Below are 12,382 nucleotides of genomic sequence, written 5' to 3' on the forward strand. Positions count from 1 at the left end.
GGTTAAAATCATTTGATATCTTTGTATTTAATATAATTAAAAGATGTCCTATTTTAAAAAACATGTTTGTATTAAAAGAAACATGTGTTTAATATAAATCTAAATTAAAATATTTTCTTTTAATACATGTTTTTTAATACAAACATGTTTTTTTTTTTTTAAATAGGACGTCTTTTTTATTATATCAAATACAAAAATATCAAATAATTTTAACTTTGAATTTCTTGTAGAATAATCTCTAATAATTTTATTGATTTATTATTATTATTATTGTTGTTGTTGTTGTTATTGTTGTTGAGTGACTATATATATATATATATCATTATTCTTGTCTAAAAAATACAAAAAAAATATAGTACAATATTATTGTGCAATTAATAATAATTATTATTTTATTTTATTTTATTTTTGGACGGAGGACTGTTATGTCTAATAGAAAAAAATATTAGGAATTGATTTGTACACTAATTTTTCTTGAGGACTAAAATGTCTGTTTTTAATTCTTTATACAATCCTAGAGAGAATTTAAGAGTAATTTTTGTTAAGTACATATATTTCCAAAAAAATAGTATTAATACAATAATATTCAGATCATGTTTGAAAATCATCATGGAAGCTTTGTTTTGAAAAAAAAATTTATATTTCCAAAAGCTAATCATGTTTGAACCAAAAAAAAAAAAAAAAAAGAAAAAATTATAATCAAAATTGATAATTATAAGTTAAAAAATTATAATCGAAAGCTGATTTTTTAAAACTTCTAATTATAGGTAATTTTTTTTAACTATGATGATATTACTAATTTAATATTAATGTTTATTATTATTATTTTACCAATGAGTTATATCTCAAATGACATAACCTCCTCAAACTCATCTAAGAGGTTGCGAGTTCGAGTCTCCATATCTTTGGTAAAAAAAAAGTATAAATATTTTATACTTTATATCTATACAACTTAGAATAATAACATTTTTTATATATTCTAAAATCTAAACACAAATCTTAAAATTAATTTTTATATAAATTATCAAACATAATGTAATTCATATAATAGATTATTTTAAAATATTATATAAATAAAAATGATTAAACCAGATTTAATTTTTAAACATTGTAAAACATATCCATATTATTAAAAAAAAATAATAATAATTGTTAATTTGTTTTCATGACAGCATCAGAGCCCAATCCTCGGATCTGCTATTATGTCCTTTATTTTATTTAATTTTGAATATATATATATATATATCTCGTATGTGCTATTCACTCCAATGGGCAATGGCTATTTGCTCTCTGTGTAGCCTACATTCAGTAATGGATATTCTTCTTAGCTCCTTTTTCAGCACTATTACAACGGTAAATAATTTATAAATTTAAAATATGATAAATACTATTAGTTTTAGGTAAGGAAAATAGTTTAGTATTTTAAAGTTCAGTAGTGGCCTTTGTCATGAATAACATTACTTTTGAACACACCTGACTGAAATATTTATTTAAACTGTGAAACTAACTAAAAAGGAATTTCGCACTTTCACTCAAAAGGAGTCCAAAAAATACAGTAAACTCTTTAGTCTTTACCCTATTGTGCGTAATAAATTACTAATACTGTAATACATACATTAATAACCTATGCCAATAATACTAGTTACAACTTACAACAAAGATTGAAATTTGAGAGGACTTAGACTTTAATGTGAAATTCAGAGAGTGGAGTCAAAGTTTACAGCAGAATCTGGCAACCAATCTGGGCCTTGAATAAAGGACTGCACTGTGAATTTGACAGCATCGGTTTCAGTTAGAGAGGGGTTATAGCCAGCCCACTTAACCCGTTGCGAGACATCGGATCCAGGCCCAGTGTTGCGGTACTCACCGTAAAATATAGTTTTTGGTGGATCGACATTGGCAACCCAGCTTATCCAGCCCACGGGCTTCAAGAAGGAGGCGATATCGGACTGCATGATGACGGTGGTGGAAAAATCCTTCCAAGGGCGGCCAAGGTAGGTAGGGGCCTGAAGATCACTGGCGAAGGCAGAGAAGGAGCATTTCTGGATGACGATGCCGGTGTTCTGGTTGGGGTCTTTCTTTCCCTGCGCGGTTATGGTGTTGAACTGGTTGGGGAGAGGCTGACGTGGCATGATCTTGCAGTTCTGGAAGACCACTGCGGCATTGCCAAAGATGAAGTCGATGGTGCCGGTGATGTCGCAGTCGCGGTAGAACTGCCTGTTGGAATGGGCGTACAGTGTGTCCTGGAAACCCTCGAACGAGCACCTGTAGAACACTGATTGGTCCGCCCCTGATCGCAGTGCCACCGCCTGATGCTTGTCTGCGCCTGCCGTGTTCTTGAACCGTATGTCCTTTGCAATGAAACCCTTTCCCTTCACAGCTGCATTTATCATAATATATTTGTTAGTCAACTAATTAATGAATTGGAACCCCCACACTACAGAATTGCATTGCTTTGCCAACTTAAGTATTGTTCATAAATAACAGGTGAATTAGCTATTCTACCATATCAATTGTCATTATCAATATCATTCATATACAGATGGAAGCAGTCAAGCAGTATAAGAGCAAGAGCATCTAGCTGGAAGACAGGGTCAGCTGCACATTAGCTCTTCACGCATCTATAGTCATAAATTGATTAAATTCCATTTCTACCGCCTTAATTCATTCGGTGACATCTTATGCACAATTAATAATTAAAAATTATTAAATAATTTAATATTATTATTCAATAATTTTTGTTTATTAATTTTCCGTAAAAATAACAGTGAATTTCTACTTATTTGTACAACCAAACCGCCGTTGCTATGTCAATAAAGATATTTGCATCATATTTTTCTTCTTTGTTATTATTATGGAAAATATTATATGCGCTATATTTTTTTTGTGTATTTTTTATATAGCTTCTAATTTTGATATTAAAATTAAATAATAAAATTCAAAAAATCATACACAAATATAATATAAATATACTTTTCTTTATTGATATACATCAATTTGGACAAATCTTTTTTATTAATTATTACTCTCTCCCCCCGAAACAAGTGGATGACTCAAAAGGCAGGCGTATTGATCATAATCATTTATGATAAAAATTAGATGCGCACATGGTAGGCCATCAAACATGCAGTGATGAAAAAGATCAATTTTTTTTTTTTTTTCATTAGCGGCTACAGGATGTTCTAGTGATTAGGGCGGACCAAACTGTTGGCCCCCCAGAAAAACAAGAGGGTGCAGATGACTGAGATGAGATCAAGATCACAATGTCACATGGTCACAATCATACAGTATAGGTTAGCAGATGCACACAAATTAAAAAGCATTTCTGTTTTATAATGTTTCTTATTGTTTCCACTCACATGGCACATGCCCCAAACTTGTTTCCTTTCAAAATTTCTTGTAAATTAACCCAATTTATTCCACTTCAACATTTGAAACCAACCACTATCTATTTGCCAAACTCCAAACTTAACTTACCATAAGTCCATAACTCTAACAACAATGCATGCTGTTTAATTACTCCTAAACTTAATGCTAGTACAAGAAAAGGATAACTTAAGGGCTTAAAATTTTAATTTCCATTTTTCTTGTTGCTTACTCTTGGAAGCTTAATTTAAATATTAGTATTTTAGAATATATCTCTATATAGAATAATGAAATTAACAAAAACTATTGAAAAGGTTCAACTCTCCTTATTAGACTTGCTCCAATCAAAGTAACTAATGTACTTCAGTAAACTTTCCATATTTCTAAACTGCTACTACTACTACCTTAATTGTGTCTCACTGTCTCTCTTGCGTGTAAAGTACATCATGCATCCAGAGCTAAACCCATCGGATAGTTTATTGCTAAATCGGAATCCAAGCTCGTGGAAGAAATTACAATACTCTTATGATCTTTAATTAATGTGCTTCAGATTAGTATAATTACGGAAAGTAGCAGTGTCAAATTTTAAATAGTAAGTGTGAGCTAGCTAGAAGCATGCAATCGAGAGCAGTAATCCTAAGCCATGAATGGACGGAAAGAATAAATTACCGAAAGTGGCAGTCTCAAAAGTGGGAGTGCCGTCGATGAAGTTGCGGCTGCCGGATATGATGGTCTTGTCACTTCCATCACCGTAGATCATCACATTCCAAGTGTCCTTATCCAAATCAATGTTCTCAACATAAGTCCCTGCCTTCACATATATCACGAATCTCTTCTCGCTCTTCTTCTTCACGGCAAGCACCGCCTCCTTTATCGTCTTGTACTGCGCACTCCCATCGCTCGCCACCACCGCATCCGGCGTCGTTGTTCCCGTCGCGGTGTTCCCATTATCCAGCAGCAGCCTCCTCTCCGCCGCCCCCACCCACTCCGGGAACCCCAGAAGCCGCCGCCTGTTCACCGGGCTGTTGAATTGGGAGAGCAGCCCCAGGATCCTCGTCACGATGGCCAGGCTGTTGCTCGAGAACTCCGTGGAGTTCTTCATGGTGGTTTTCATGTCCTCGAGGGCGGCGTTGGCGGCGGTGGAGTTATTAACCTCCTCGAGGGCGTCCAAGCAGGTATCTTGGTTGGTGATGGCGGCGCTCACCCAGGTCTTAATGTCACTGATCTTGGTGGTAGATGGTAGCTTGCCGGCGGCGTCGAGGGTGGAGACGGAGTCGTTGAAATTGGCGACAGCGTCGGCGAGGACCGTAGCACAGACATCAATGGCTTTCTGGAGACGGGGTTCCTTGATGGAGGAACGGAGCTTGAAAGGATAATGGGAGAGGTTGGAGAGCTCGTTAATGGCTACGCGGAGGGAGAGGCTGAAGAGGAGGTGTGGGTCGGTGGTGTTGGAGTAGTCTGGGAGGGACGAGATGCTCGACATGCACGACTCTGGGTACTGGGTGACTTCGCACACGGCCCTCAGAGAGGACACCGGGGATAGCTCCGTTGAGGGGCCAGAGGAAGAGGAACGGCGGCTGTGTAGGACGGTGCCTAGGACGGCGGCGATGATGACGGCGATGAGGACTATGGAGGAGACTATGAGTATGATGAGGCGCTTGCGAGTCTTCTTCTGGAAGGCTTGCTGCTCTGCCTCGTCCACTTTGCCATACCCTTTGAACGAGTTTATCGAATCCATTAATCACTGAATCAGTTTTTGTATGATTCCCTTTTTTCTTTGGTTGGTGTTTACAAGTGAAGAGTGAAAACTGAACAATTCTAGAATAGGAAGAGATATCATTGCCTCGCGGCTTTATTTATAGTGTGTAGTTTTGCTAAAACAACACAAGTCTCCCTTGCTTTTTTGGTGACTAAACATAACACAAAGAAAAAACACCTAAGAGAAAGAGTAGTACTCCTCTCTAATAATAATGTCTAAATTATTAGGGGGTTGTAACCACTCTAGGTACACCTGCTTGTTTAAAGCAGCAGTCTTAGCCATTAAATCAGCCGCTCTGTTTGCTGTACGCTGGATGAGCACTAAAATAGCTGTCCAATTGCGCTGAAGCATCTCTTTGATTTTGCCAAGCAGATCAGAGTCATTCGTAATCATGCTGGTTGTGCCTCGCGAAACAAGAAGAAATGCATCAAGATTATCAGTTTCACATATGACCTCTTTATACTCGCAATCCCAAGCCATAACAAGCCCTCTCCAAATAGCATGAAGCTCACAAGAGAGAACACTAGAAAGAGGTATACTGGCAGAACAACCTTTCATCCAAATTCCCATGCTGTCTCTAATAATACATCCAAAGCCCGCTAATTGCCCATTTTCAAAAACGCTTGCATCGCAGTTCACTTTACAGGCATTCATTGGAGGTGGTTCCCAGTTATATTGCAAAGAGGAAGGAATAATATGTTTTTGGTTAGTAACAACCTTAGAGAAATCGCGAGCAGCATGTTGAACTAAGTGAACAATTTTTTCCTTACTCCATGGATCATCTTGATGGAAGATGTCATTGTTCCTATCCCTCCAAATCCACCAAAAGGCCGCTGCAAAGAGAAACTCATTTTTGTTGAGGTTAGAACGAATCCAAGACACAAAATCCAAACTAGAGTCCTCAGCGGTCATTCCCAAATTTAAGCTAATCCAAATCTGACGAGCTTTTTGGCAAGTCTTAAAGCAGTGGTTAATATCCTCTAGAGCAAGATAACATCGCTGACAAAAATCAGAAGTAGCAAGACCTCTTTGAAACCGGTAACTAGCTGTGGGAACTCCGTTGTTGAGACAAAGCCAGAGCAGACACTTTATCTTCTCCGGTATTCTCAAGCGCCAAAGCCAAAGCCAATTTTCATTATCGTTCCAGCCAAATTTCTTCTTCAATAGCCATTCATACCCGCTTTTAGTCGAGTAGGTGAGAGTATTTGAGTTTGTCCAAAACCAACCTGTTTTATCTCCTGCCTGCTTGATAGGATCAAAGAGCATCAAATCAAGTTTAACTTCTTCCGGAATCATTGTGCAAAGAATATCCCACCGCCAATGTCCATGGTACCAGACATCTTCTAGCTTCAAGTGAGAATCAGAGATGTGCACAAAAGGAACCAAAGGAGCTAGCGTTCCACATGGTCGCCAAGCATGATACCAAAAGGATTGAGACATCCTGCCTGTACACCAATCAAAACCATCACGAAGCTTTTCTATTGTCTTATAAATCGCTCGCCAAGTGCTTGAAACATTATTAGAAAAACTGGATGAAAAGCAAGACCTCCCAGATAAATATTTTGCCAACATAATTCTTACCCAAAGCTTATCATTATTATGCAGTAATTGCCAAACAAGCTTTCCTAATAAAGCAAAATTTACACACTGGGTATCTCTAATTCCCAAGCCTCCATATTTTCTTGGAGTGACAACTTTGCTCCACTTGACATAATTTAAGCATCGCTCCCCCACCTTTCCCTTCCACAAGAATTGTCTAAGCACAGAATCAATCTTTTGACAAATTGAAGTAGGAAAAAGAGTCACTTGCATCTGATAAATAGGAAGAGAAGAAGCAACAGATTTAATTAAGCAAAGCCTGCCTGCTCTGTTAAGGAGCCGACCTTTCCAACTAGCCAGCCTATTCTTGATCTTCTCTAAAGAGTCCGCAAAAATAGACCTAGCAGCTCGAGGATGATTAAGGTTCACCCCCAAGTATTTGCCTAGGTCACTAGTAAAAGGAATATGAGAAACACCAGACAACATTTCCTTCCTTCTATTAGAGATATTTCTAGAACAAATAGCTTTAGATTTTTCAATGTTAACCTTCATACCTGAAGCTTTGCAGAACAACTCCAAGGTGTGCACAACATTCCGAACTTGATTTTTCTTTGCTTTACAAAAAAGGAGGAGGTCATCTGCAAACATCAAGTGAGAAACTCTAGGTCCTCCTCTAGAAACAGCCACACCATCCCAAATACCCTCGTCAACTTGTTTGGAAATGAAGCACGCCAATCTTTCCATGCACAAAACAAATAAATAAGGAGAAATTGGATCTCCTTGCCTGAGCCCTCTGCGAGGTTGGAAGCTGTCCAATCTATTCCCATTCCAAAGGATGGAAAGATTTGAAGCCTGAACACAATTCATTACAAGCCGAATAATTAGAGAAGGAAAGCCAAAAGATTCAAGAGTGTGCTCAAGAAAATTCCAATCAACTCTATCATAAGCCTTTTCTAAATCAATCTTAAAAGCCATAGCTCCTTTTCTAGACTTTGTCCGCTTAAGAAAGTGAAGAACTTCTTGGGCCACAATAATATTATCAGGCGCTCCTCTACCATGTATAAACCCTCCCTGAGTTGGGCTAACAATCTCATCCAAAAAAGGTCGTAATCTATTAACCAGCACTTTAGTCACTAGCTTATAAATTACATTACAAAGGCTTATTGGCCGAAAATCCTTCAATCTAGTTGGAGGGTCGCATTTAGGGATAAGAACAATCAAAGTTTCTAACAAAGAATGGCTTAAAGTCTCCCCTAAGAATGCTTTCTGAACAGTACGCCACACCTCATGACCCACCACATCCCAATATTCCTTGAAGAAAAAAACTTGAAAACCATCCGGCCCAGGAGCTTTGAACGAGCTCATATTATCCAGAGCTTCTTTAACCTCCAACATTGTTACTGGTTTAGACAAATTATCACAAGCATCCTGGCTAAGAGATGGCATAGGAATTTCTCCCATGCAATTAACCTCAACAGGCTCAGTAGAGCAAAAAATATTTTTGAAAAAATGAACGACCTCTCTTTGCAAAACTTCCGGATCATCAGACCAGGACCCATCACTGACCAGCAACCCATGAACCTTGTTAGATTTTCTTCTAATGATGGTTTGCATATGGAAAAAGCTAGTATTTCTATCACCATACCGAACCCATTGATCTCTTGACTTCTGGTACCAAAGCAATTCTTCCTGGGCCAAAACTAGATTATACTCAGCTCTCAATTCTTCTTCTTTGTGCTTCAAAATCGGATCATCGTCAGCCTCCATTTTTCGTTGAATACAATTCAAATAAGCCTCCAATTCCCTCTTTTTAATAAAAATATTGCCGAAGACCGTAGAGTTGAATTCCAACGAAGCTTCTTGAACCCCCAACAACTTCCTATGGATGCCAAAGTCTGTACTATTCCAAGATTTCTGAACAATGGCCTTGTAATCAGGATGCGTTGCCCATGCCGCTTGGAATCTAAAAGGCCGATTTCCTTTCTTGATAGGAACTCCTTGACATCGGATAAGTAGGGGACAATGATCAGAGTGGGAACGGCTGAGAACTTCAACAAAAGCTTCTGGAAAAAGAAGACGCCATTCTGCAGTACAGCAAGCTCTATCTAATCTCTTTGCAATTTCTCTGTTTCCTTGAATTTTACGGAACCAAGTAAACCGTCTTCCAGAGGTTGTCAGATCAAAAAGACCACAAGAATCTAGAGTACTTGCAAAGACACTACTGCGAGTCGAATAGTAATTACCCCCCTTCACCTCATGAACACTCAAAATATCATTAAAATCCCCAACCACCACCCATGGGTCCTGAATGCACAAACCAATATCAAGCAGATGACTCCATAATTCTACTCTATTAGTGGCTTGAGGGCTGCCATAAACCGCACTGCAAATCCATCTTCGCCCACCACCATCAATTTCCAAAGTTACACATTGATTCATAACCCAAAGAATTTTACAAGAAAATTTTAAATTAGCAGAGAGGAACCAAATTCCTCCCTTATGTCCAACAGCATCTACAATCCCTACAGGATAATAGCCTAATCTCCCCCAAAATTCTTTCATAGTTTCAAACCCAATATGAGTTTCCACCAAAATAAAAAAAGTTGGTTGAAATTTTCGTACTAACTCCTTACAGTGCACCCGAGACATCTTATTTGACGCTCCCCTTACATTCCAACTAATAATATTTAAATGGTCACAATCCATAAAAATAAATTAAATAATTGGAATTTATAATCATTCTACCTCACGTTGATGGACCCCTGTCTCCAATTGTCTTCTGGTGGACTTGCGTCGCAGAACCATCATTCTTCTGTTGAGGTTGGTTCTCCAAGTTTGTTGTTACACTAGCTTTATCAAGCTCTTTTTGTACTCGAGAATCCGTTGACAATGCTTCAATAGGTGAGTTTTGAAGCGAAATAGGACGCTGCCTTTTGTGCCCTGCTTTAAAAAAAGGAGTACTCTGATCCTTGAAAGCCACCTGAGTTGTTCCCAAAGAGCCAAGCGTGGATGGAGGATCTTTCTTTTCCTTAGGCTCCACCTTTGCATTTGATAAAGACTTCACCTTTGCATTTGATGAGGATCCAGCATGCATTTTATTAGACCCAAAAGAAAATTTCTTACTCCCCAAATTGGAGCATATTGCTACATTGGCTTTTTTTGGCACTACATTGGGGCCTTTACCCACTTTTTCCTTGCCTTTTCTACTAACTGTAACCCATTCATCCTCTTTTGCTTGAGTATCCCTATCCATGCGTGATTCTTGTAAATTATCATGCACAAGACCCGCTGCTCCATGCTTCTCCATAATTGGAATTGATTTGGCATTAATTCCAAATTCAAAAGTTGAATTTTGATTTTTTACTGGGATTTGACTACCTTCTGCCGTTTTCTCATTATTATCCACCGAAAACAGTGACGGCAAATTTTTCTCCTTCACCATGGTTTCCTTCCCAATGTCATTGTTGTTCTCTTTCGCACATTCTCTTGTTACATGCCCAAAGCAGCTACATTTTTCACAAATTAAATTCAAGTGCTCATATTCTATGTCATACATATGACCATCAACTTGAATCTTTCTTATGACTGGAAGTCCCAAGTTAATTTGCACACATGCTCTTGCATACTTTCCTCTCTCTGCAGACTTGGTGGCTAAATCGATGCGGATCGGTTTACCAACAGCTGACGCAATCATTTTCATGGCTTTCTCTTGATAATAGTTAATGTTTAAACCTGTAATTCTTATCCAAACCATGGTAGATCCAAAAGTGTTTTCACAAGGTCTGAATGAAGAACTCCAAGGTTTAACCGCAACATAACTACCAGTAATCATCCACGGTCCTCCAAGGAGAACTTTTTCTCTATCCTCCAAGAGATCAAATTTAACTAAGAAATAGCCAAAACCGACATCTAGTACCTCATATCCTCCTTTGGTTCTCCAGACTCCTTTAAGCCTGTGCGTGATCGCCGTATAGCTAAAGTTTTTTCCAAGAACTTTGATCACGATGGCATCTTTGTAGGGCTCTGCCAATATCTCCTTTGCTTCTTCAGTGAACGTCACAGTTGGTATCTCCGAATCGCCTTGCTTACCAACTACTGTAGCCATCTTATCCCCATCAAGAGAATCAGCAACCTCCAAAGCTCTCCTTGTTGAGGCACCCACAACTTTATCTCTGAACGATATCCGCTGACCTTGAATCTTGTTATTGTCTCCTTTAATTCCCTCCTTTTCACCTGATGCATGCCCACCTCCACTCTCCCCCTTATTGCTCTCGCCGGCATGGCCGGCTGCCTCGCTATGTGCCACCCTCGAAGACTCTCCCCCGCTCTCTCCACTCTCCATTTCAAAATTCAAAATTCTAGATTTCACCGATGCTTCTTCCCTATGGCTAATGACTTATGACTATATCCAGTCAATGAATTTATTAATTTCACAAATACAGATTATCAATTAATGAATGAATACAAATACAGATACAGATATAATTAATAAAAGACACGGTTTCTGTACAGTTGATTTATAGTTACTTGTATTATTTTCCCTTTTATTTTTTGCATTTAAAGTAAAAATTAAGAAAAAATACAAAATAAAAAAATTTGTTTCTTCATATAAAAAATACGAGTAATGTTAAATTGTTTTTACATATAAAAAATATGAGTAATATTATATACATTACTTTTTTGTACACTTTTCCTTTTTAGCACAGAAATGATTGATAAGAAAAACAAAGTTGTCTTTTATATTATAAAAAATGCGTATAAAAAGAAGTGTATACAAATAATAGTTAAATATCATTTCTCAAAAAATATATGTTCAAAAGATTTTACAAATATAATTTTTCATTTATTATACTACTTTTAATTTCAATTTGATTATTAGTAAGGTGAGTTACACAAAAAAGGTTTAATTTCATTATTTATAAATAGGGTAAAGTATACCTTTTGTTCCTGAAGTTTGGCAAAAGTTTTAAAAATACTCCTAAGTTTTATTTTGTTTCAATTTTGTCTTAGAAGTTTTCGATTTGTATCAAATATACCCTAGACGGCTAAATTTTCAAAAAATTTAAGACCAATCTAACAACAATGCATGAAAATTATGCTTGATTTGCTTATGTTGAAGGTTGTTCTTATAAAATTGTTATTGAATTTGTCTTAAATTTTTTTAAAAATTAGCCGTCAGGGATATATTTGATGCAAATCGAAAACTTTTGGAACAAAATTAAAACAAAATAAAATTTAGGAATATTTTTAAAACTTTTATCAAATTTCAGAATAAAAAATATACTTTACCCTTATAAATATTACTTAATAAGAGACGAATTCTATATATCCTGTCAATTCGTTCACGATAAATTGTATTTTTAAAAAATAAAAACAAACAAATTTAATTCGAAATTTTTTTTTTTATACTATCAACATTAAAATCAATATCATATTATATATTTCGTTTAATTAGTAAAAACATGTAATGTGTAGCAAAATGCATTAATATATGAATAACATATGCAGACAGTTTTACTTATATAATAATAATAATAATAATAATAATAATAATAATAATAATAATAATAATAATAATAATAATTCTTAATGACAATTTGTTTTGTCACTAGTATAAATAAAAATAGTCGTTAACATACTTATCGAAAATTAAACATTAACATCTAATGCTTGTTGCTACAAATGTTTTAAGTAGTAATTATAGAGTAAAGTATCGTT

The 12,382-nt window shown here is 36.5% G+C and overlaps 1 protein-coding gene across 1 annotated transcript; it reads right to left on the reverse strand.

Annotated features, from left to right (window-relative positions):
* Positions 1-1,504: 1,504 nt before the first annotated feature.
* Positions 1,505-11,101, reverse strand: LOC107646162 (pectinesterase 3). The gene is made up of 3 exons (XM_016350363.3): positions 11,034-11,101; positions 4,036-5,276; positions 1,505-2,380 (listed from the first exon to the last, which is right to left on the reverse strand). The coding sequence occupies exons 2-3, from the start codon at positions 5,102-5,104 to the stop codon at positions 1,698-1,700; spliced, it is 1,752 nt and encodes a 583-aa protein (XP_016205849.1). The 5' UTR covers positions 5,105-5,276; positions 11,034-11,101; the 3' UTR covers positions 1,505-1,697.
* Between the last annotated feature and the right edge of the window lie 1,281 nt (positions 11,102-12,382).

Source organism: Arachis ipaensis, chromosome B6, assembly GCF_059453495.1.
Source record: "Arachis ipaensis isolate K30076 ecotype BB chromosome B6, ASM5945349v1, whole genome shotgun sequence".
Lineage (NCBI taxonomy): Eukaryota > Viridiplantae > Streptophyta > Magnoliopsida > Fabales > Fabaceae > Arachis > Arachis ipaensis.

Coding starts and splice junctions, on each gene's coding strand:
- LOC107646162 (XM_016350363.3), bottom strand. CDS start 5,104: ATGGATTCGATAAACTCGTTCAAAGGGTATGGCAAAGTGGACGAGGCA. Junction 2,381..4,035: donor TTTTGAGACTGCCACTTTCG/GTAATTTATTCT, acceptor TGATAAATGCAG/CTGTGAAGGGAAAGGGTTTC.